At 40.5% G+C, this 26,506-nt stretch overlaps 1 protein-coding gene across 2 annotated transcripts in view; it reads left to right on the top strand.

Annotated features, from left to right (window-relative positions):
* The window catches only part of NSUN6 (NOP2/Sun RNA methyltransferase 6), a 68,524-nt gene that overhangs the window by 35,682 nt on the left and 6,336 nt on the right, over positions 1-26,506 (top strand). For both annotated transcript variants that reach the window (XM_043884017.1, XM_043884018.1), the window contains exons 7-9: positions 5,091-5,210; positions 9,081-9,225; positions 25,201-25,349. In XM_043884017.1, the coding sequence (XP_043739952.1) occupies positions 5,091-5,210; positions 9,081-9,225; positions 25,201-25,349 (414 nt within the window). The remainder of the gene's footprint in view (positions 1-5,090; positions 5,211-9,080; positions 9,226-25,200; positions 25,350-26,506) is intronic.

Here is a 26,506-nt window from a genome sequence, read left to right as displayed (position 1 = left end):
ATATTTTCTGATCTACCTTTGGTAGCAAGAAAAAGCTGAGATTTTTCAACTACGTTTTCTCCCTTCCTTTGCTCAACAGTGTTTCAATAGCTTATTGTAATGATTGCTTTCCATCTCAGCATATTAATCCTTAAATAATGCATGCATTTGCTATACATATTAGTGTTCCACATGTGCCTGTGAGTGAGGTTCAAGTGGTTTACTATTAGGAGATTTTGGTCAGATGGTTATCAATTGCTGTGATATAACAAGTAATTTGTTTTGCCTTATCCAGTTTATGATGTACTTTCATATACAGTAACTGATATGATTTGTTACAATCTACTGGTTAGATGGCAGCATTATTATCATTACTGTTGTTATTATTTCCAATATAAGAAAAGGAAAGATATACCAATATGAATGCAGAGTTCCAAAGAATAGCAAGGAGAGATAAGAAAGCCTTCCTCTGTAATCAATGCAAAGAAATAGAGGAAAACAATAGAATGGGAAAGACTAGAGATTTCTTCAAGAAAGTTAGAGATACCAAGGGAACACTTCATGCAAAGATGGGCACAATAAAGGACAGAAATGGCATGGACCTAACAGAAGCAGAAAATATTAAAAAGAGGTGGCAAGGATACACAGAACTATACAAAAAAGATCTTCATGACCCAGATAATCATGATGGTGTGATCACTCACCTAGAGCCAGACATCCTGGCATGCAAAGTCAAGTGGGCCTTAGGAAGCATCACTAAGCTAGTGGATGTGATGGAATTCCAGTTGAGCTATTTCAAATCCTGAAAGATGATGTTGTGAAAGTGCTGCATTCGATATGCCAGCAAATTTGGAAAACTCAGCAGTGGCCACAGGACTGGAAAAGGTCAGTTTTCATCCCAATCCCAAAGAAAGGCAGTGCCAAAGAATGCTCAAACTGCTGCACAATTGTACTCATCTCACATGCTAGTACAGTAATGCTCAAAATTCTCCAAGGCAGGCTTCAACAGTATGTGAACCGTGAACTTCAAGATGTTCAAGGTGGATTTAGAAAAGGCAGAAGAACCAGAGATCAAACTGCCAACATCTGTTGGATCATTGAAAAAGCAGGAGAGTTCCAGAAAAATATCTATTTCTGCTTTATTGATTATGCCAAAGCCTTTGTGTGGATCACAACAGACTGGAAAATTCTGAAAGAGATGGGAATACCAGACCACCTGACCTGCCTCTTGAGAAACCCGTATGCAGGTCAGGAAGCAACAGTTAGAACTGGACGTGGAACAACACACTGGTTCCAAATGGGAAAAGGAATATGTCAAGACTGTAAATTGTCACCCTGCTTATTTAACTTATATGCAGAGTACATCATGAGAAATGCAGGACTGGATGAAGCACAAGCTGGAATCAAGATTGCCAGGAGAAATATCAATAACCTCAGATATGCAGATGACACCACCCTGATGGCAGAAAGTGAAGAGGAACTAAAAAGCCTATTGATGAAAGTGAAAGATGAGAGTGAAAAAGTTGGCTTAAAGCTCAACATTCAGAAAACTAAGGTCATGGCTGGTCCCATCACTTCGTGGCAAATAGATGGGGAAACAGTGGAAACAGTGACACACTTTTTTTTGGCTGCAAAATCACTGCAGATGGTGACTGCAGCCATGAAATTAAAAGACGCTTACTCCTTGGAAGAAAAATTATGACCAACCTAGATAGCATATTAAAAAGCAGAGACATTACTTTGCCAACAGAGGTCCATCTAGTCAAAACTTTGGTTTTTCCAAAGTTGGAATCTAAAAAAAAACTGAGCACTGAAGAATTGATGCTTTTGAACTGCAGTGTTGGAAAAGACTCTTGAGAGTCCCTTAGACTGCAAGGAGATCCTGCCAGTCCATCCTAAAGGAAATCAATCCTGAATATTCATTGGAAGGACAGGTGCTGAAGCTGAAACTCCAATACTTTGGCCACCTGATGCGAAGAACTGACTCATTGGAAAAGACCCTGATGCTGGAAAAGATTGAAGGCGGGAGGAGAAGGGGATGACAGAGGATGAGATGGTTGAATGGTATCACTGACTCAATGGACATGAGTTTGAGTAAACTCCGGGAGTTGGTGATGGACAGGGAGGTCTGGTGTGCTGCAGTCCATGGTGTTGCAAAGAGTCAGACATGACTGAACTACTGAACTGAAAGAAGTCAAGTAGAAACAGAAGCATTTTGTGGATTTGTATGTATCTCTATCAGTTAAATAAATGAAAATGACTCCTGAAAAGTTTAAGATGGCCACAAACTTAAGGCAGTGGTAGTTGTAACACATAGAACAAGTCATTTAGTGGTGTGTCAGGTTTTGGCTTTTTTCTTACACTTGTACTTAAAATGTGAGTGCTCTCTTGTTTGAAATAATTTTTACTAAAACCTAAGATAAGAAACTACACAAGGAAAAATTCTATTGAGATGACCATGATTTTAAGACCTTTCAGTGAAAAAGTGAAAATCGCTGGAGATTAAATGGAGAAGGCAGTAAAGAAAGAATGACTTTGTGCCTGCTCTTACTTACCCACTGCCTTTCAGCGCCTTTACCCTTTTTTTTTTTTAACAATTAAAAAAGTTGTTTTTATTTTTGGCTGTGTTGGGTTTTCTTTGCTGTGTGGGCTTTTCTTTAGTTGTGGTGTGCGGGCTTCTCATTGCGGGGGCTTTTCTTGTTGTGGGGAACAGGCTCCAGGCACACAGGCTTCAGTAGCTGTTGTACATGGGCTTATTTTCTCTGTGGCACATGGAGTCTTCCCAGACCAGGGATTGAACCCGTGTACCCTGGATTGGCAGTGGATTCCTCTCCACTGTGCCACCAGGGAAGTCCTCAGAGCCTTCAAATACCATTGTGTTAACAAGGAATTTATTTCAAACCATAGTCTGTATAGACCAATTTCTATGTAGCTCTACTTTTTAAAAGCTAAAAAATGTTCAGCTGTTGCTGAAAGTCACAGATGTCAATCAGTTCATCAAAAATGCCCTAAGCGTTGTCCAGACTCCTTTGCTTCTGATGTTCCTTTCAGATCACAACAAAAGTAAAAATGTAAATGGCTTCCCTAGACCCAGATGTCAAATGTTCCTTAGGATCTATCTCATCAAGCAGGCAGCAGACAAATGTATTTGCTTTCTTTCCTATCTGTTGATTCAATATTAAAAAAAAAAATTACTTCCCAAGTGGTGTCCTGTGATGTAACGTGCTGGAAATGTAAACATTGATTTTTCTGTTCAGGTCTTTATATTTTCTGAGCAGCAGGTTCCCTCCTGGTGTGTTTGACATCATTGGTTCAGCCCATCCAATACAATTCTTTGTTGGGAACAAGATTGACAAAATGAGCAAGGTGATTGGACATGGCATAAAAAACTGAAATTGCAGCTATATCCCAGGTATCTTCTTGGTTGAGGCTGTGCACCTGGAGCTTTTTGAAACAGTCATCTGTTATGTCATCAGCTTGGGAAATAGCAAGCACCCATTCCAGCATTGCCTTTTCCTGGGCAGGGAGGTCCGACTTCCTGTAGTTAACGCAGACCTGGTCAGAGAGCACTGGGTTCTTCGAGAAGACCCTTTACTGGGCACTGTGGACGACCACGCTATGTGAGCACCCGTTGGCTAGGCTGATCACCCAAATGATGAGCTCCCTGTCAGCTTTGCTGAGCTGGTCTGGTTTCTTTGTTGCAGGTGGCATTGTAATAAGCAAAAAGGCTCTGAATTTCAATGGCCGGTGAAACAACACTTTAAATACATTTGGTAAAAATGCTGTCATCAGCCTCATGACACTGAGGCTGCAGAGCAGTGACGTGTGCGTTGGTGCTAATACTCGGTGTACGCCCATCTGTGCACAGAGGGAAGGAGGGCTTGCTTGTCTGTGTCTCCTTCCTCACCGTTGGTTTTCTCTTTTGAAGGGGTGATCTTGGATTCACTTGAGCACTGTAACCCTCTCAAGTTTCTGAGTACCTATGAATCGATGTGTTTCAGCGTGAGAATGAATGGAATCCTTTGAACTTAAAAAACAGCACGCATGCTGGATTTCCCTGGTGGTCCAGTGGTTAGGACTTGCTGCTCACAGTGTAGGGGGTACAGATCCAATCCCCGGATGCCTCATGGTGTGGCCTAAAACATTAAAAAAATAAATGAAAAAATAGCCCTATGCTTGTTAATCTCTTATTTTTTTTTTCCTGCCAAGCAATTTTGAAAATAAATGATTATGTAATGTTATTCTATCATGCTGAAGGCTGACCTGCCATCCTCCAGTCTTTATATAGTGAATACTAATAATGTGTTAATAACTTAGTAAAAAATTATACCTATAGGTGGAGGTACTTTTGACTTGTGTAATCTTTCATAATATATTTCTGAGTGCCAACCAGAAATAGCTAAAATGTTTTCACTTTCTGTTGCTGAAGTGTGGTCATGGTGGGGAGATAGGAACCCAGATATGCCTTTAAGAGGCATCAGTGGCATAGAACGAAGATTCTTAGGTTGGAATTAGCAAAGCACCTCATATGGCAAGATTTTGTACATTTTCTGGATAAAAAGATACAAAGCTTTTTCACACTTATAAGACATCTCTCGCCTCCAGGATGTTGAGAACCACTGAATTGAAAAAGGACAGTGCATTTTTTGGTGAATTGGTTGGGGAAATGCGTCATGTATGTGTGTGTTTGTGTGTATGGATGCCCTGTGAGATCACAAGATACTCTGGGAAATTAAGAATTTTCTGACACTGGTATATTTACAAAAAACATACTCTTGGCTGGGGATGTTGTACTGGGCTACCTCTGGTAATCTCTTTTTAAAAATTATTTATTTTTTAATGGCTGCTCTGGGTCTTTGTTACTGAGCACGAGCTTTATCTCATTGTGGCGCAGGGGCTACTCTAGTTGCGGTGTGCGGGTTTAGTTGCTCTACGGCAAGTGGGATCTTCCTGGACCAGGGATCGAACCTACGTCCTCAGCATTGGCAGGCAGATTCCTAGGCACTAGACCACCACGGAAGTCCCTCCAGTAATCTCTGCTTTCTCTTGTTTCTGAAATTTAAAGTGATCTAGAGTCATTGACTGCTGATCATTTTATTTTTTCCTTATAGAATTTGCCATCTGCTGTAGTAAGTCATGTTCTGGATCCTCAGCCTGGAGAGAAGATTCTAGATTTGTGTGCAGCTCCCGGAGGCAAAACAACACACATTGCAGCACTCATGCACGATCAGGTGAGGCCTTCTGTGTGCAGAACTGCTCATGGTGTGTCGCTCGTGTCATTGTCCCAAAAGAAAAGCCTGTCCTTGGATCACTGTAGCTCAGATTTGACTGCTTTTTCCTCCATGTGCATAGCTGCTGTGTTTAAAGCTGTGTGGCTTTGTAACCACTCTGTGCTTCAATTGAGATTCTTCAGCTCAAGAAATGTATGCGAGTTGATGTTACCTTTCCTGTTTGTTTCAAATTCCATAAGACCAGATGGTTCCTAAAATATACATGCTAGTAGCTTCAGTTACAATAGCTTGCTTTCTTTAAAAAAAAAATTATTTTATATTGGAGTATAGCTGATTAATAATGTTGGTGGTAGTTTCAGGTGGATAGCAGAGGAATCTAAAATGAGGCAATGAACTTACAGCTTTCTTGATCAAGAGTCAGATTTTAATTGATTGGTGGACTGATTAAAAAAAATACTTATCCGTACGATGAGTACTGGGTTACACCAATAAACCAGAGTGACCAAAATGTCCTTCTTCATGGAGCTTACATTCCAGTAAAGGGACACCAATAACAAATAAATGATTAGAAGATAAAGCGTATGTAATTGTGGTAAGGGCTGTGGTGAAACAAAGGGAGGGCTCTGGGGCTTGGGAATATGGCAAGAAGGGAGTGAGTTTGTAGTTTCATGTGGGTAGCAAGGGAGAGCCGCCCTGGGAAGCTGGTATTTGGGAAAGATTTACAGGTGGGAAGGATGTTTCAATGAGAGGAAATGATAAGAGTGAATAGACTGAGGCTGGAGGCTGTCTTGACTTTTGGGGGGAACCGTAGTTTTGCTGTGTGGACTAAGTGATGAGGGAGAGAATCAGAGAGATGGGGTCAGGCCCGAGGCGTTTTGGCGGAGCAGCTTTGCCAGGGTCTGAGGGGACTTCACACCTGCCCCAGAGATGGGAGATTGCTTCTTACATTGGCCGAGGCCTCAGACAAGCTCCACCTCAGGAAACAGTAATTCAGGGGACATCACAGAGTGAGTGAGAAGTTGGGCAGATTCTGGTTATATTTTCAAGCTGGAGCTATTAGGAGTTGTTGGTGGGTTGGATGTGGGTTGTGAAATGAGAGACTAACCGAGGGTGACTCCTTAGGTTTCTGGCCAGAGAACCTGGAGAGACGGAGCTGCTGGATTGGGAGGACTCTGAGAGGAGTGCATTTGGCAGGGAAAAATCAACCATGTTGTTGTTGTTCAGTTGCTCAGTCGTGTCCGACTCTTTGCAACCCCATGGACTGCAGCACACCAGGCTTCCCTGTCCTTCACTGTCTCCTGGAGTTTGCTCAAACTCAGTTAGTGATGCCATCCAACCATCTCATCCTCTGTCGTCCTCTTCTCCTTCTGCCTTCAATCTTTCCCAGCGTCAGAGTCTTTTCCAGCGAGTTGGCTCTTCATATCAGGTGGCCTTCAGCTTTAGCATCAGTGTTGTTTAAAAACAGCCACACAGCCTGGCTGGCTTACGGCTTACTCCTGAGTCCATTCTGGAGTCTGTGTGATTCAGTCGATCCCAGCCTGCCTGGCTCTAGCACTGGGTCAGTGATGGGTTAGCCAGAGGTTCTGATGACATTGATGGGCTCTCTTACTTGGGTTGGATGGTATTGGCTCAGCTGAGGCCACTGGAGTGTCTTGCTTCTGGTCCCTGTGGGGCCCGGGTGCTTGCCCAGCCGAGGGCAGTAGTGAGGGTCAGCAGTGGCAGAGGACAACGCAGAGCAAGGATGCTTTTGGAGTGCTTTTCGCATCTCTGCCTACATCACCTTTGCTGTCATCCTATTGGCCAGTGGAAACCACGTGGCTGAGACCAGCTGGGGCCAGCCAAGTGTTGCAAGGTCAACAGCATAGGATGAGAATGTGTGAAGACTTGAAAAATTGGGGCTGTTTAGGCAACTTCCCAGTGGGCCAGCACCCCAGGAACCTGAATAGAAATAATTGAGTCAGAATTGAATCCCAGATTTCATTACTGCTTTTGATTTGTTGTCATTGTTGATTTGTTTTAATATAGTTAACCAGACTTTGTGTAAGTGTAGCCTCCTGTCTCATACTTCGGTAAAAGCAACCTTTAGCCAGTGCACTTTCTCCTTCACCGTAGTTACACTGGAACCTTATTCTGGTGGTTTTTGCCTACTTTTCCAGTTCCACTCACTTGAAATGGTTTTCCTGTCCATCACAATATTAATTGGAATGGTGCTGACTGTTCAACCTGGTGTCACCTCCAGGAACATGATCAGCAAATCTTTGGTACTGTATGGTCTATGCAGTCAGTGCATATGTCACACAAGAAGGGAAAAAAGCAAAATACATTGAAGAGTTTGTGTCACTATCTCTGCCGAACCATTTCACAAGAGCGTTTTAAAATACCATGTGAATATTACAGTTCAGTTTAGTTGCCCAGTCATGTCCGACTTTGTGACCTCATGGACCACAGCACGCCAGGCCTCCCTGTCCATCACCAACTCCCAGAGCTTGCTCAATTTCATGTCCATTGAGTCAGTGATGCCATCCAACCATCTCATCCTCTGTCATCCTCTTCTCCTGCCTTCAATTTTTCCCAGCATCAGGGTCTTTTCAAATGAGCCAGTTCTTGGCATCAGGTGGCCAAACTATTGGAGCTTCAGTTTCAGCATCAGTCCTTCCAATGAATATTCAGGACCGATTTCCTTTAGGATTGACAGATTTGTTCTCCCTGCAATCCAAGGGACTCTCAAGAGTCTTCTCCAACACCACAGTTCAAAAGCATCAATTCTTAAGTGCTCAGCCTTCTTTATGGTCCAATTCATCACATACGTGACTTCTGGAAAAACCGTAGCTTTGACTGTGAATATCACAGCCTATTCAGGAAACTGTAGCCTCTTGTCTTTAATGACTTTTTTTAAATATTTTTTTTTAATATGGACCATTTTAAAAGTATTGAATTTGTTGCAATATTATTTCTGTTTTTTCATGTTTTCTTTTTTTGGCTGTGCTGCTGCATGTGTGATCTTAGCTCCCCAGCTGGGAATCAAACCCTCACCCTCTGCCTTGGAACATGAAGTCTTAGCCACTGGACTGCCAGGAAAGTCCCTATTGACTTTAACTTAAAGTGTTTCCATGTAAAATTATTTTTGAACTATTTTTTATAGCTCAGAACATTTTGCTGTGATACAGGTTAATATTTTTCTGTCTTTGTCAGAATTCACATGAATTTTGTCACGTGTACATAGCTCAGAAAGTACTGGGATGAAGGCTGATTGTACAAGTAACATTCGTCTGTATCTCAGAGTTTTAGAAGGCAAATGTCTCAGAAAAACATGCTCTTCCAGAGGTGAGCAGGGCACATCAAATTGGTGATATTTTAATATTTATCTCAAATGGATATTTTAAAGTTTCTTTGTGTGATAAGTCGCTTCAGTCGTGTCTGAGTCTGTGACCCCATGGGCTGTAGCCCGCCAGGCTCCTCAGGCAAGAAGACTGTAGTGGGTTGCCATGCTGTCCTCCAGGGGATCTTCCAGACCCAAGGATTGAACCCACGTCTCCTACATCTCCTGCATTGGCAGGCAGGTTCTTTACCTTTAGCACCACCTGGGAGAAGATTGCTAACACTGCTGTTCAGTTTTGAGTTCTGTGGAGTGAAAGTAGATGGGCATTATAAGAAAATTATCTGGCAAGATTGTGTTCTTTAAAAGGAAATGCTTAATAGGTAGTCGGTGTAAATTTAGTATACATTTGGATGATGAATTCACCTTTAAAACTGGGGGAAGCAGGAAAGTGGGGAAGAGTATAATTATTCATGAGTTTTTTTCTTTGATAATTTTCATGATTCCTTTGTATTTGCACTTTTTTATGTTTCTTTCTTTCTTTTTTTTTTTAGGGAGAAGTGATAGCACTGGATAAAATATCCAGCAAAGTAGAAAAAATAAAGCAGAATGCATTATTGTTAGGATTGAATTCCATCCGGGCATTTTGCTTCGATGGAACAAAGGCCCTTAAACTTGATATGGTTAAGGACACAGACGGTGAGTTAAATTTTATCTTTCAAAGGATTCTGTAATTGGTATTTACAAACAGTCAGATTTTGCTGCCTTTGTGCCAGCTCCTAAAAATTCATAGGGCCTTGAAACTCTGTCATGGATCTAAGATATTTTGGCATAATAGATGTCTTTTTTTGCTTTTCATCTCATCTTTGAATATCCAGTTTTAAATACAGAATCAAACCTCCAAGATTTGGTCAAAACAAACTCTTTGTTCTTAGCCTATTTGTTTTAGTTTCATATTACAGCTCAGGAAGTTGAGATTCAATATGAGCCTTTCAGTTTTATGATTCTTCGTGTTTCATTTTTCTTGAGGAATTGGTGATATGTAGAACTAGAAAGGAAAAACTGCAATGATTCTTGTTCTGGAATAAAATATTGCATTGGTTAAATCTGTTTCTATATCTTTGTTTCCATTTAGACTTTGTTTCATAAAGTACTCATGGAACTTGCATATTTTAATCAATTATGGGCATTGTTTTCCTAGAATGTTTATTGATTAGATGCTGTGATTCATGTGATTTGTAAAAGGCAGTTTTTTAATTGGAGGATAATTACTTCACAGTTTTGTGTTTCTGGTGTACAACATTGCGAATCAGCTGTACGTGTTCACACATCCCCTCCCTCCTGAACCTGCCTCCCAACCCCACATCCCACCCCTCGAGGTCCCTACAGAGCCCCAGGCTCCCAGTGTTTCACAGAAACGTCCACGAGCTGTCTGTCTTACACGTGGTGGCGTATGTATGTCAGTACTGCTTTCTCAGTTTGTTCCATTCTCTCCTTCCCCTGCTGTGTGCACAAGTCTGTTCTCTATGTCTGTGTCTCTTCCTCTCCTGCAGATAAGTTCATCAGTACCATTTATCTAGTTTGCATATAAATGTGTTAAGATATGGTATTTGTTTTCCTCATTTACTTCACTCTGTGTGACAGACTCTAGGTTCAGCCGCATCACTGCAGATGACCCAATTTTGTTACTTTTTATGGCTGAGTAATATTCCATTGATACATGTATCACATCTTCTTCTTGTATTCATCTGTCTGTGGACAGCTAGGTTGCTTCCATGTCCTGGCTACTGTAAATAGTGCTGCAGTGAATGTTGAGGCACATGTATCTTTTTGAATTATGGTTTTCTCAGGGTATGTGCCCAGTAGTGGGGTTGCTGGGTCACATGGTAGTTCTATTTTGAGTTTTTTACAGAACCTTCATACTGTCCTCCAATAGTGGTTATGTCAGTTTATATTCCCACCAACAGTAAAAGAAGGTTCCCTTTTCTCCACACCCTCTCCAGTATTTATTATTTGTAGATTGTTTGATGGTGGCCATTCTGACTGGTGTGCGGAGATAACTGCTTGTAGTTTGATTTGCATTTCTTTAATAAGGAGCGATGTTGAGCATCTTTTTATGTGTTTGTTGATCATCTGTATGTCGTCTTTGGAGAAATACCTGTTTTGGTCTTCCACTCATTTTTGATGGAGTTGTTTGTTATTTTGATATTGAGCCTCATGAGCTGCTGTACGTTTTGGAGATTAATCCTTTGTCTCTTGCTTCATTTGCAGTTACTTTCGCACAATCTGAGGGTTGTCTTTTTGTCCTATTTATGGTTTCCTTTTCTGTACAGGGGCTTCTTTTATTTCAGTTACCCTAGGAGGTGGGTCAGAGAGGATCTCGATGCCATTTATGTCAAAGAATGTTCCTCCTGTTTTCCTCTGAGAGCTTTATAGTGTCATATCTTTTTTTTTTTTTTTGATAGTCGAGTGCAGTTTATTACACCCGTGCGCCCAAGGCAGAGTCTCCTCTTAGCCAAGGGCCCCGACCAGCATTTGTGAAAATCTTTTATACCCCATGTGTACGTGTCCAAACCCACCAGCCCAAATCCCTTGAGGCTTACAAAGGAAGGGTAAATACAATCACAATAACCCCATCATTCACGTGTTATGTGTTCAAACAGTTAATAATCAATAAGCAAAAAAAAAAAAAAAAAAAATCAATAAGCCTGTGGTTACATTCCGATAGATACTGTCCGGAGGCAGGGGTGATTAGTGTCTGTTTTCTCTTAGGCAATGAGTAACCTGGATGTGATCTTCAAGATTCCCCTGCCCAGAGGGGGTCTTATCCTTCCATTGTCATTCCCACAGGCGCTAAGCACAGAGTTCAGAGTCCGTTGGAGAGGCGGCCTAGCACATCAGCATGGACAGGCCTGAGATGGAGTCCAGGCCCTATGAATTCTTTCTTCATTCCCCCCTCCTGATGCTCTTAGTTTCCATAACGAGCATCATTTACTGAGATATATTGTACCTTAGCCCTCCTGCCACCCACATGAGAGAATGCTATCAACTTCTGGGTTACAAAATTCACAAGGCATTGTAGGAAGCAGGGCCCACAAAGCAGTATGATCAAGATTACTATAACAACAGTTCATTAGACATGGCTTTCACTTGATTTTGCATATCCTCCAACGCAGTAGATACATTTTCAGACAGGTCAGGGATGTACACACAACATTCGCGCAAGTCCCTCCTTGGGCTGCTGTGAGTATGTCTAATGCCATCCTATTTTGAATTACTGCCTTTCTCATCTGAATCTGTTCTTCGTTCAAAGCTTGAATGGCTTTAGTACTGTCTAAGAGGGCCTGTTTAATGAAATTAGTTAAGGCCTCTACCTTAACCATGATATCCGTTGTCCCCACAGAGGGTACAAACAAGGCAGCAAGATAGTCATACTATAGGTCTTAGGTCTTATTTTACATCTTTAATCCATTTTGAGTTTATTTTTGTGTCTGGTGTTAGAAAGTGTTCTGGTCTTATTCTTTTATGTGTAGCTGTCCAGTTTTCCAAGCACCTTTTATTGAAGAGGCTGTCTTTTCTCCATTGTATATTCTTGCTTGATTCATGTGACTTTTAAATTTTTATTTTATATTGGAGTATAGGTGATTAACAATGTGTTAGTTTCAGTGTACAGCAAAGTGGTTGTTATATATATCAGTTCAGTTCAGTTGCTAAGTCATGTTCAACTTCTTGCAACCCCATGGACTGCAGCACGCCAGGCCTTCCTGTCCATCACCAGCTCCTGGAGTTTACTCAGACTCATGTCCATTGAGTTGGTGATGCCATCCAGCTATCTCATCCTCTGTCATCCCCTTCTCCTCCTGCCTTCAATCTTTCCCAGCATCAGGGTTCTTTCAAATGAATCAGTCTTTGCATCAGGTGGCCAAAGTATTGGAGTTTCAGCTTCAGCATCAGATATATGTATACATGTATCTATTCTTTTCCAATTTAGGTTATTACAGAATATTGAGCAGAGTTCTTGAGCTATACAGTAGGCCCTTGTTTGTTGTCTAATTTAAATATAGCATTGTGTATATGTCAGTCCCAAACTCCCAATCTATCCCTCCTCCACACCCTTTCCCTTTAGCAGTCATAAATTTGTTCTCTAAGTCTGTGAGTGTTTCTGTTTTGTAAATGAGTTCATTTGTAACATTCTTTTGGATTCTGCATATAAGTAATGTCATAGGATATTTATCTTTGTCTGACTTGACTTCATTTAGCATGATAATCTCCAGGTCCATTCATGTTACCACAAATGGCATTATTTAGTTCTTTTTAATGGCTAATACTCCATTGTATATGTATACCACATCTTCTTTATCCATTCATCAGTCAGTGAACATTTAGATTGGTTCCATGTATTTGCTGTTGTAAATGGTGCTGAACATTGGGTGCATATATCCTTTTGAATCATGTTTTTCTCTGGATATAGGCCCAGAAGTAGGGTTGCTGGATTATATGGTAGCTCTGTTTTTAGTTTTTTAAGGAACCTCCATACTGTTCTCCATAGTGGCTGTACCAATTTACATTCCCACCAACAGTGTAGGAGGGTTCCTTTTTCTCCACACCCTCTCCACCATTTATTGTTGGTGGTTTGTTGATGATGGCCATTCTGACTGGTATGAGGTGATATCTTATTGTAGTTTTGACTTGCATTTCTCTAATAATTAGTTATATTAAGCATCTTTTCCTGTGCCTCTCGGCCATCTGTCTGTCTCCTTGGAGAAGTGTTTTTTTAGAGTTTTTTCCCATTTTTGCTTAAGTTTTTTTTTTTTTTTTGATATTGAGTTGTATGGCCTGTTTGTAAATTTTGGAGATTAATCCCTTGTTGGTCACATGGTTTGCAAACATTTTCTCCCATTCTGTGGGTTTTTTGTTTATGGTTTTGTTTATTCTTTGTTTATGGTTTGCTTTGCTATACAGAATCTTCTGAGTTTAACTAGGTCCCATTTGTTAATTTTTTTTTTTTTCCATTACTCTAGAAGATGGATTGAAAAAGATATTGTTGTGATTTATATCAGATAGTGTTCTGCCTATGTTTTTCTCTTAAGAGTTTTATATTATCCAGTCTAACATTTAGGTGTTTAATCCATTCTGAGTTTATTTTTGTGTATGGTGTTTAAGAATGTTCTAATTTCATTTTTTTACATGTAGCTGTCCCATTTTATCAGTGCTATTTATGGAAGAGGCTGTCCTTTCTCCATTGTATAGACTTTCTTCCTTTGTTGTAGATTAATTGCCCATAGATGCATAGGTTTATTTCTTGGCTTTCTGCCTATTCCATTGATCTATATTTCTTTTGTAAATGCCAGTACCGTACTATTCTGATCACTATAGCTTTGTAGTATAGTCTGAAGTAGGGAGCCTGTTCCTCCAGCTCTGTTTTTCTTTCTCAAGCTTGCTTAGAGGGATGGGATGGAGAGGGAGGCAGGAGGGGGGATCGGGATGGGGAATACATGTAAATCCATGGCTGATTCATGTCAATGTATGGCAAAAACCACTACAATATTGTAAAGTAATTAGCCTCCAACTAATAAAAATAAATGGAAAAAAAAAAAAAAGATTGCTTTGGCTGTTCGGGGCCTTTTGTGTTTCCATACACATTTTAAGATTTTTTTCTCTACTTCTGTAGAAAATACGATTGGTAATTTGCATTAAATCTACATATTGCTTTGGGTAGTACAGTCATTTTGACAATATTGATTCTTCCAGTTGGAGAACTTGGTATATCTTTCCCTCTGTTTGTGTCGTCTTTTCTCTAGCTGCAGAGTGAGGGCTACTCCTCGTTGCAGTGCACTGACTCTCCTGACGGTGGTCTCTCTGTGGCAGAGGATGGGCGTGGAGCGTGGGTTGTGGTGCATGGAGTTAGTTGGCCCCTGGCATGTGGACTCTTCCTGGACCAGGGGTTGAACCCACGTCCCCTGCATTAGCAGGCGGATTCTTAACCACTAGACCACCAAGAAAGCCCATGTTGGAAATTTTGAAATTGGGAATTATGAGTCTTTCAAGTTAGTTCATCTGCAGTTTCTTCTTTGCTAATCTGGATGCCTTTTGTTTCATTTCATTGCCTCATTGCCCTTTCTAGAACCTTAGTACAGTGCTGAATAGAAGTGGTGACAGGGATCCTCCATATCTGGTTCCCGATTAGTCTTTTTTCAAGTGGCTTAAAGCTGTAGGTTTCTCATAGATAACCTTTATCAGGTTGAGAAATTTACTACTATTTCTAGTTTGTTGGATATTTTAAATCATGAAATGGTGTTGGATTTTGTCAGATGCTTTTTCTGTGTCTTACTCAGATGATCATGTGGTTTTTGACCTTTATTCGATTACTTTTCAGATTTTTGAGTCAACCTTTCATTCCTGAGATAAATCCCGCTTGGGCATAGTGTATAATCTTTTTCATATATTGTTGGATTGAGTTTGCATGTATTTCATTGCAAATATTTGTGTCCATGTTTGTAAGAGATACTGGTCTGTGGTTTTCTTTCTTGGGATGTCTTTGTCAGGTTTTGGTATCTCTGGTCTCATAGAATGAGTTGGAGATTGTGCTTTTCTCTTATGTTTTTGAAAGAATTTTTGAAGACTTTGTATTATTTAAGTTCGGTGGATTCATCAGTGAAGTTGTCTGGGCCTGGGCTTTTCCTTGTGGGATTTAAAAAAAATGTTTCAGTCTCTGCTTATTATAGGTTTATTCACATTTTCTCTTTCTTGTATCAATTTCAGTAGTTTGTGTATCTTGTTAGTAATTTGTCCATTTAAGTTATTTATACAGTTTATTGGAGAAGGAAATGGCAACCCACTCCAGTATTCTAAAATTCCATAGACGAGAGGAACCTGGCAGGCCGTGGGGCCACAAAAAGTCAGACTCAACTGAGTGACTAAACCACAACAGTACAGTTTATAGTATTCCTTTATAATCAATTTTACTTCTTTAAGACCAGGAGCAGTGTCCCCCTTTAATTACTGATTTTAGTATTTTGAATCTTCTTTCTTGGTCCATCTAGCTAAAGTTTTGTCAATATTGTTGATGTTTCTCAAAGAGCCAGCTTTCAGTTTTGTTGAATCTCTCATTTTTTCTTTTCTCTATTACATTAATTCCCAGTCTAATTTTTATTGTTTTCTTTCTTTTTTTTTCCTGCCTTATTTTTATTTTGCTCATCTTTTTTCAGTGTCTTAAGAATGGAAGGACTGAGTTGTTGGTTTGAGATTTTTTGATGTAGGTATTTATAGTTTTAAATGTCCCTGTGAACATTATTTCACTACTTCCTGTAAGATTTAGTATACTGTGTTTTCATTCACATCAGAGCATTTTATGATATATACCTGTCATTCCCTTGACCTGTGGTTATTTAGGAGCATGTTTTAAAATTTTCACATACTTGGAATTTCCTAAATTTCATTCTATTAATAAGTTTTATTTTCATCTCCTTTCAGTGGGAGAACAAATATTGTATGAGTTTAACCTTTTTTAAATTTGTTGAGCTTTGTATTATGGCCTTGCTTATGGTTTGTCCTAGAAAATGATCCATGTGCACTGGAGAGAAGTATGTATTCTACTGTTACATGGAGTTTTCTGTGGGAAAACCTATCTGGTAGGTCTAGTTGGTTTATAATGTTGAAAGTGTTCCCTTTCCTCTTTGGTCTTCTGCTTCTTTGTTCATTTCATCAGTAGTGGTTCTGTTTTTAATATTTTTTTTTGAGGAACCTTTATACTGTTTCCCATCATGGTTGCATGAGTTTACAGTCCCACCAACAGTGTAGGAGGGTTCCCTTTTCTCCACATCCTTGCCAACACTTGTTATTTGTTGTCTTTTTAACTACAGCCATTCTTCCCCGGTGGCTCAGTAGTAAAGAATCCACCTGCAATACCAGAGACTCAAGTTCAGTCCCTGGGTCGGGAAGATCCCTTGGAGAAAGGAATGGCAACTCGCTCCAATATTCTTGCCTGGAGAATTCCATGGACAGAGGAGTGTGGTGGGCTACAGTCTATGGGGTTGCAAAGAGTTGGACATGACTGAAGCAGCTGAGCATACATGAATTCTGATAGATGTGAGATGATATCTCATTGTAGTTTTTGTTTGCATTTGCCTGATGATTTGTGATGTTGAGCATCTCTGCATGTGTCTGTTGGCCATCTATTTGTCTGGAAAAACGCCTGTTCAGGTTCTTTGCTCATTTAAAAGAAAAAGATTTATTTATTTATTTTTGGCCACACTGGGTCTTCATTACCGCATGCAGGCTTTTTTAGTTGGAGTGAATGGGGACTGCTCTTAGTTGCAGTATGCAGGCTTCTCATTGTGGTGGCTTCTCTTGTTGTAGAGCACAGAGTCTAGGGTTTGTGGGCTTCAGTAGTTGTGGCTCACGGGCTCTAGAGCACTGACTCAGTGGTGCTCGGGCTTAGTTGCTCTGCAGCATGTGGGATCTTCCTGGGCTAGGGTTCAAATCTGTGTCCCCTGCTTTGGCAGGTGGGTTCTTAACCATCAGCTCACCAGGGAAGTCCTCTGCTCAATTTTTTAATTGAGTGGCTTTTGGTTTTTTGATATTGAGTTTTATGAGTTCATTATGTACTTTGGATTTTAACCCTTATGTGACAGATCGTTTACTCCAGTTCAATGGGTTGTCTTTTCATTTTGTTGGTAGTTTTTTCTGTGCAATAGCTTTTAGGTTTGATTAGGTCCCATTTGTTTATTTTTGCTTTCGTTTTCCTTGGCTGAGGTGAAACAAAATTGCTAAAACTTCTGTAAAAGAGTGTACTACCTATGTTTTCTTAGAGGAGTTTTGTGGTTTCTGGTCATACATTTAGGACTTTTATCCATTTTGAGTTTTTTTTTTTTTTTTAAAATATACAGTGTGAGAAAATGTTCTAAATTCATTCTTTTGCATGTTGTTGTCCAGTTTTCCCGAGATCACTTATTGAAAACTTTCTTTTTCTTCCTCTGTATATTTTAGCCTTCTTTGCCATAGGTTTGTTGACTGTAAGTAAGTGCACGGTTTATTTCTGGATTCTCCACAAAGTTTAGGGGAGGGGCTCCCTGGAGCCAGGACTCAAAACTCCAAGGAAAGGGGTGTTACCTAGCTGCTACTCAGGATTCAGAGCAGGTGATCTCCGGTAGCTGGAACTTGCTGCTTGAGGTAGGGGGCTCTATCCACTTTGTGATACTTAAGGGAAAAAGCTGGAAACTGTAGCTGCTGAGGCAAAGGGCTGTGCCTGGGATTGTTTAGACAGAAACAACAAGCCTTCAGTAAGGATCATTTCCTGTCCTCTACCCCTCTTATTGTTCAACCTCTATCCACCTTCATTGCTTCTCTGCCTCCTGTTGGTGAACCTTGAGATCAACAGGCAAAGAAGTATCGTAGTTCAGAGTTCCCACCTCAGCATCACACAGCAGAGTAGAAATGGGTTAACTTGGAGCTCAGGAAAATAGAGCTTAAGTGAAGTCGCTTAGTCGTGTCCGACTCTTTGAGACCCCATGGACTGTAGCCTACCAGGCTCCTCAGTCCATGGCATTTTCCAGGCAGGAGTACTGGAGTGGGTTGCCATTTCCTTCTCCAGGGGATCTTCCCGACCCAGGTTTCGAATCTGGGTCTCCCACATTGCAGGCAGACGCTTTACCGTCTGAGCCACCAGGGAAGCCCAAATAGAGCTTAATTACTAGGATATTTGGAGCAGAACAGATAGCCTTTGAAATAGGTTCAAATGTCGATATGAATTTAGCATATGATAAAATTAGCATTTCAAACCTAGAGGAAAGAGTAAGTTTGTTGATAAATAGTTCTGAGATGATTTTTTTTTTTTTGCACAGTTGGGGGAAAGGATTACATACAAAAGTAACTTCAATATGGATTAAAGCTTACTGTCAGGAATTAAACTGGGAGGGTAACTAGAAGCAGATATAGATGAGCATTTATTTGATTTCATAAGGGGGAAGATTTTGAAGCATGAAAGCAAACATAGAACTCAGCACAGAAAAAGATAAATTTAATACCTAACATTTATGTATGTTTAAAAACCTTACGGCAGGTGGCAAATTGTGGGGAATGTTTGTAAAATATTTAAGAAAGGTGAGATTAATATCCTTGATGTACGAAGAGCTCTTCTAAACAAATCAGTGAGAAAAAGATAACTTCAGTAGAAAGGCAACAAAGACAGTGTGACCATATAATGGGGAAAAAAAAAAGGTCTATAACATAATTACACTCATGCTATTGGTAGTGTAAATTGGCATATCTTTCAAGAGGATTTTATCAGCGTATTAACACATTATCGACTAGGGAATTTTGTAGAAACTAATGCCTGTGGCCAGCAATTTGTTAAGTTTCTGGTCAATAACATTCAGGTAATAAAAGATGTATTAATAAGTCTTTGGTCAATAAGTTGTTAAAAATTTTAAAAATAATTGCTTACCTTGATAAGATATTTCTTTGGAGGCAATTGATCAGAAAGCAAGGATGGTTGTAGATAGAGAAAAGTTAAATTGATAAGAGCTTGTGTCTAATAGTTTTGCAATCAGAGAAAAGCAGAAGGTTCTCTTGGGATGTGACTTGAAACATTGCAGTGGGTGCTGTAGGAAATCAACTAGCTTAGTGTAAAATCAGTTAGCAGTAATATCTTACAGTTAGGTAGCATAAATATATAAGCAGACCCATTTGGTTTCATGACTTTCTCCAGTAACACTAAACAGATGAGAAGTTGGAGTGGAGAAAGTTATGTAAGTGAATGCAAAGGGAAACCCGTGGGAGATCGGATTTGGGGATATGTAGACTTGTTCTAGAGCATAGCCTTGCTCATGGTTATAGTAGCGAGGAGACCGAGGAATTGTAGAACTGGTATGTTTGACTAGAACCTGAAAGGTACCCTCTCTTTCTGGGGCTGTCTGCGGTAAGATTTCCTAAGAAAATATCAGCCCTTAGAACGACTAGAATTAATTTCAGGTCCTAGGTCTGATGAAGTGTGGCTTCTGACATTGAGGGTACTAAGTCTCATTTGATTAAACCTTGGCTTGTGCTGTATCACTTTATTCAATAATAATGACATCTTTAACCTTTTTTACATGTAAATCAATCAGCTTAACCAGCTACTTGGTTGAATGGAGAGATTGTTTCTCATTACTTTCTATTCTAGATTATGATCTTAAATTCCTGATCATTGCATATGCCTCAGGAGTTTTCTGTGCTAATAGGGCAGAGAGCAAATAAGTTTTTTTTTTTTTTTTTTTTGAACTTTTACGGGAGGACTTCCATGGTAGTTCAGCTGTAAAGAATCTGCCTGCAATGCAGGAGATCCCGATTTGATTCCTGGATCAGGAAAATCCCCTGGAGAAGGGATAGGCACCCACTGTAGTATTCTTGGGCTTCTCTGTTGGCTCAGGTGGTAAAAACTCTGCCTGCAATGTGGGAGACCTGGGTTTGATTCCTGGGTCAGGAAGATCCCCTGGAGGGAGGGCATGGCAACCCACTCCAGTATCTTTGCCTAGAGAATCCCGATGAACAGAGGAGCCTGGAGGGCTACAGTCCATGGGGTCGCAAAGAGTCGGATACCACTGAGCGACTAAGCACAGCACACATAGTTCCTTTACAAAGTTGCATTAGTTTAAGGTGTACAGCAGAGTGATTCAGTTATACATATACATATACCCAACCTTTTTAAAGATTTTTTTCCCATATAGGGCATTACAGAGTACTGAGTTCCCCATGCTACACAATAGCACCTGGTTAGTTAGCTATATAAATAGTAGTGTGTATATGTCAATACCATTCTCCCAATTTATCCCTCCTACCTTATCCCCTAGTAATCATGAGTGTGTTTCTTTCACATCTGTGATACTACTTGTGTTTTGTAACTAAGTTCATTTGTACCTTTTTTTTTTTTTAGATCCCACATATAAGCAATATCATATTTGTCTTTTTGGGTCTAACTTGTTACTTCACTTAGTATGACAATCTCTAGGTCCATTCGTGTAAATGGCATAATTTTGTTCTTTTTTTATGGCTGAGTAATATTCCATTGCATATGGGTACCACATCTTCTTTATCCATTCCTCTGTTGATGAACATTTAGGTTGCTTCCATGTCTTGGCTCTTGTAAAGAGTGCTGTGATGAACATTGAGGTGGTGCCTGTACCTTTTGGAATTATGGTTTTCCGTGGATATATGCCCATGAGTGGGAGTGCTGGGTCATATGGTGGTTCTATTTTTAGTCTTTTAAGGAACCTCCATGCTGTTCTCTGTATTGGCTGTACCAGTTTACATTCCCACTAACAGGGAAGGGGGGGTTTCCCTTTTTTCCATACCTTCTCCAGCATTTATTGTTTGTAGATTTTTTTTATAATGGCCATTCAGACTGGTTTGAGGTGAAACCTCACTGCAGTTATGATTTCTGCTTTATTGACTATGCCAAAGCCTTCGACTGTGTGGATCGCAATAAACTGTGGAAAATTCTGAGAGAGATGGGCATGCCAGACCACCTGACCTGCCTCTTGAGAAACCTGTATGCAGGTCAGGAAGCAACAGTTAGAACTGGACATGGAACAACAGACTGGTTCCAAATAGGAAAAGGAGTACGTCAAGGCTATATATTGTCACCCTGCTTATTTAACTTACATGCAGAGTACATCATGAGAAACGCTGGGCTGGATGAGGCACAAGCTGGAATCAAGATTGCCAGGAGAAATATCAATAACCTCAGATATGCAGATGACACCACCCTTAAGGCAGAAAGTGAAGAGGGAACTAAAAAGCCTATTGATGAAAGTGAAAGAGGAGAGTGAAAAAGTTGGCTTAAAGTGCAACATTCAGAAAACTAAGATCATGGGATCTGGTTCCATCACCTCATGGGAAATAGTTGGGGAGACAGTGGAAACAGTGTCAGACTTTATTTTTTTGGGCTCCAAAATCACTGCAGATGGTGACTGCAGCCATGAAATTAAAAGATGCTTACTCCTTGGAAGGAAAGTTATGACCAACCTAGATAGCATATTAAAAAGCAGAGACATTACTTTGCCAACAAAGGTCCGTCTGGTCAAGGCTGTGGTTTTTCCAGTGGTCATGCATGGATGTGAGAGTTGGACTGTGAAGAAAGCTGAGCACCGAAAAATTGATGCTTTTGAACTATGGTGTTGGAGAAGACTCTTGAGAGTCCCTTGGACTGCAAGGAGGTCCAACCAGTCCATCCTAAAGGAGATCAGTCCTGGGTGTTCATTGGAAAGACTGATGCTGAAGCTGAAACTCCAGTACTTTGGCCACCTCATGCGAAGAGTTGACTCATTGGAAAAGACCCTAATGCTGGGAACTATTGGGGGCAGGAGGAGAGGGGGACGAGAGAGGATGAGATGGCCGGATGGCATTGTTGACTCAATGGGCATGGGTTTGGGTAGACTCCGGGAGTTGGTGATGAACAGGGAGGCCTGGCATGCTGTGATTCATGGGGTGGCAAAGAGTTGGACATGACTGAGCGACTGAACTGAACTGAACTGAACTGAATAATGAGTGAGCCATGTTGACCATCTTTTTGTCCATTGTATGTCTTCCTTGGAGAAACGTCTGTTTAGGTCTTCTGCTCATATTTCAGTTGGGTTGTTCGTTTTTTTTTTTTTTAATATTGAGCTGCACGAGCTGTTTGTATATTTTGGCAATTAATCCCTTGTCAGTTGCTTCATTTGCAAATATTGTCTCCCATTATGAGGGCTGTGTTTTGTTTATGGTTTCCTTTGGTATGTAAAAGCTTTTTAGTTTGTTTAGGTCTCACTTGTTTATTTTTGCTTTTATTTTCATTATTCTAGGAGGCGGATCGAAAAAGATATTGCTGCAATTTATGTCAGAGAATGTTCTGCCTATGTTTTCCTCTACGAGTTTTATAGTGTCTGGCCTTACTTTTAGGTTTTAAATCCATTTTGAGTTTATTTTTGTGTCTGGGGTTAGGGAGTGTTCTAACTTCATTCTTTTACATGTAAGTGGCTAGTTTTCTCAGCACCACTAATTGGAAGGGGCTGTGTTTTCTTCATTGTATACTCTTGCCTCTTTGTTACAGATTAGGTGACCATAGGTGTGTGCGTTTATCTCTGGACTTTCTGTCTTGCTTCATTGATTTATATTTCAGGTTTTTGTTCCAGTATCATACTGTTTTGATGACTAGAGCTTTGTAGTATAGTCTGAAGCCAGAGCCTTCCTGCTCTGTTTTTCTTTCTGAAGATTGCTTTGGCTGTTCAGGGTCTTTTTTGTTTTTATACAGACTGTAAATTTTTTTGTTCTAGTTCTGTGAAAAATGTCATTGGTAATTTGATAGGAATTGCATTGAATCTGGGGATTGTCTTGGGTAGTATACTCATCTTCACTGTATTGATTCTTCCAATCCAAGAACATGGTATATGTTTTCATTTGTTTGTGTCATCTCTGATTTCGTGCATCAGCATCTTATAGTTTCTGAGTACAGATCTTCTGCTTCATTAGGTAGATGTATTCCTAGGGATTTTATTCTTTTTGATGTGCTGGTAAATGGGATTGTTTCCTTAGTTTCTATGTCTGATCTTTCACTGTTAGCGTATAAAAATGCAAGAGATTTCTTTTTTGTGTGTGTGAGACGTACGCATTGCTGTATTTATTTTTGGCTGCACTGGGTCTTCATTGCTGCACATGGGCTTTGTGTAATTGTCGAGAGCAGGGCTACTCTATAGTTGTAGTGCACAGGCGACTCATTGTGGTGCCTTCTCTTGTTGTGGAGCACAGGCTCTAGGCGTGCGGGCTTTGGTAGTTGCAGCATGCAGACTCAAGTAGTTGCAACTTCCTGGCCCTACAGCATGCAGTCTTCAGTAGTTGTGGCGGATGGGCTTAGTTGCTCTGTGACATGTGGAATCTTCCCAGACCAGGGGTCAAACCCATGTCCCCTGCATTGGCAGGTGGATTCTTATCCACTGTGCCACAAAAGAAGTTCAAGAATGCAAGAGATTTCTGTGTATTACTTTGGTATCCTGTGACTTTACTGAATTAATTGATGAGCTCTAGTAGTTTTCTGGTGGGATCTTTAGAATTTTTTATGTATAGCATCATGTCATCTGCAAACAGTGTCAGTTATACTTCTTTTCCAATTTGGATTCTTTGTATTTCTTTTTCCTCTCTGCTTGCCGTGGCTAGGACTTCCAAAACTGTGTTGAATAATAGTGGTGAGAGTGGACATCTTTGTTTTGTTCCTGATCTTAGTGGAAATGCTTTCAGTTTTTTACCATTGAGTATGATGTTTGTTGTGGGTTTGTCATATATGACCTTTCTCATGTTGAGATATGTTCCCTCTCTGCCCACTTTCTGGAGAGTTTTTCTCATAAATGAGTGTTGAATTTTGTTGAAAGCTTTTTCTGTATCTATAGAGATGATCATATAGTTTTATTCTTTTTTAATGTTATATATCACACTGATTGATCTGTGGATATTGAAAAATCCTTATATCCCTGGGATAAATCCCACTTAATCATGGTGTATGATCCTTTTACTGTGTTGTTGGATTTGGTTTGCTAATGTTTTCTTGAGGATTTTTCTGTCTATATTTGTCAGGATACTGGCCTATAATTGTCTCTTTTGATGGTATCTTTGTCTGAAGGGGAGAAGGAAATGGTAACCCACTCCAGTGTTCTTGCCTGGAAAATCCCATGGACAGAGAAGCCTAACCAGCTACAGCCCATGGGGGTCACAAGGAGTCAGACATGACTGAGCAACTTGCACACACATCTTGCTTTCACGTGGCTCAAATGATAAAGAATCCACCTGCCAATGCAGGAGACCCAGGTTCCATCCCTGGATCGAGAAGATCCCCTGGAGAAGGGAATGGCTGCCCACTCCAGTATTCTTGCCTGGAAAACCCCATGGCCACGGAGCCTGGTGGGTTGCAAAGAGCCGGACACGACTGAGTGACTAACACTTGCCTGATGGTGGCCTCATAGATTGAGCTTAGAAAGTGTTCCTTCCTCTGCAGTTTTTTGGAAGATTTTGAGAAGGAGAGATGTCAGCTCTTCTCTAAATGTATAATAGAATTTACCCATGAAGCCATCTGGTTCTGGATTTTTTTGTTTGTTGGAAGATTTTTAATTATAGTTTCAATTTCATTACTTGTGATTGGTCTGTTTTTATTTTCTGCCTCTTCCTGGTTCAGTCTTGGACCCACGGCTGCTAGAGCCAGACCCGTCCCAGCTGCAGGAGCAGTTTTGGATATTTTGTAGGTGCTGAGTTTAGGAAGCTGTCAACAGAGATGTGACTTTGCAGTTTGAGCCACTGTGAGGAGAGATTTCAGCTCTTCCTTCTTACTTACACACCCCTGAGGTTCAGCTGTGGTTTCAGCCCATCTTCTGGGCAAATGTCTTAGGGGAGCTATTCATGCCCTCCTGGGACACTGTGGGCAGGTCCTAGCACCTGCTGATAGATTTCCCAGTGTGTGTGTGGGGGGGTGGTATTTGCACCCTCATAGGACAGCAGGGTGGGTTCTGGCACCCACCTACTGATGGGTTTCCTAGCTGCAGAAGCTCTCTGTGCCACCCCCCCCCCCACCACCCCCCAAGACAGCGTGGAAAGATCCTGGAGCCCTCTGGTGGAATTCCCTAGAGTGCGGGAGCTGTCTCTGCCCTTCCACAAATATGTTTATAATTTTCTTTACAGGAGAACCTCCATTCTTACCAGAATCGTTTGACCGAATTCTTCTCGATGCTCCCTGCAGTGGAATGGGACAGAGGCCAAACATGGCTTGTACTTGGACTTTGAAAGAAGTGATGTCCTATCAACCATTACAGCGAAAACTCTTCACTGTGGTATGTGATGCTTCTTTGTTGTGGAAGAAAGATGACCTAGTTTGATATTTTAAAGACAGAGAGCAGTTTTCATAGCAGCATTATTCACAGTAATTAAAATGTGGGAAAAACCCATGTGTCCATCAGTAGATGAATGGATAAGTAAAATGTGGTTTGTACAAACAATGAAATTTTAGCCAGCCTTGTCAAGGAATGAAATTCTGATGCATGCTACAACATGGATGAATTTTGAACGTATTATGCTGAATTATATAAGCCAGACACAAAAGGACCAAATGGTGTGTGTGATTCATTTATATAGTGTCTAGAAAAGGCAAAGTCATAGAGATAGAAAGTAAACTATAGGTTACTGGAGGCTGAAAGAGCAGGACGACGAATGGGGGGTTAATGTTTCATGGTTCAGAGTTTCAGTTTGGGAGAGTTCAGGCGATGGATAATGGTGATGGTTGTACAACAGTGTGAATGTATTAATACTTAATGCTATTGAATTTTACACTTAAAAATGCTTAAAATGGTAGATTTTATATATACCACACACAGCACCAGAGACCTAGTCTTCCTTTGTGTTGACTCATTCTCTCATTGCAGGCAGTAGTAAAATTTCCTCTCTGAGATATTGAATGAATTTGAAACATTCTGCTTTATCTTAAAAGTAGAGGGTTGTTAACATAAGAGTTACTAACTGATGTAAAACATTTGGATATAAAATAAAGTATTTTTGAGTCTTCCCTGGTAGTCCAGTGGTTAAGACTGCGCTTGTACTGCAGGGGGCACAGGTTCGATCTCTGAATGGGGAATAAAGATTCCTTATGTCATGTGGCATGGCAAAGATAATTAGATAAATAAATAAATAGCTTTTTAATAGAGTTCCTAATCATCTTAGTGAATTAAATGTGGGAAATCCAACAGAAGTGACCTCATTCATGAAATTGGGACGTGACAGCATCCAGTGTAGGATGTAGAAGGACCAGGCAAACTTAGCAAGTTGAACTGGTCTCCAGGATGTTTCACAGGAGACCCTGATAAAACATGTGGGAATTTCTCTCAGCCTTGCAAATATGATTTAGTGGATTTCCCAGGATGCAGACAGCATTGGATGGAAGACAGTCCTGCCATTTCCTCTCAGCTTTCTAATTATAAACATACAGGCTACAGCA

This window comes from Cervus elaphus, chromosome 23 (genome assembly GCF_910594005.1).
Source record: "Cervus elaphus chromosome 23, mCerEla1.1, whole genome shotgun sequence".
In the NCBI taxonomy this organism is placed as follows: Eukaryota; Metazoa; Chordata; class Mammalia; order Artiodactyla; family Cervidae; genus Cervus; species Cervus elaphus.
This window is presented reverse-complemented; position numbering and strand designations above follow the sequence as displayed.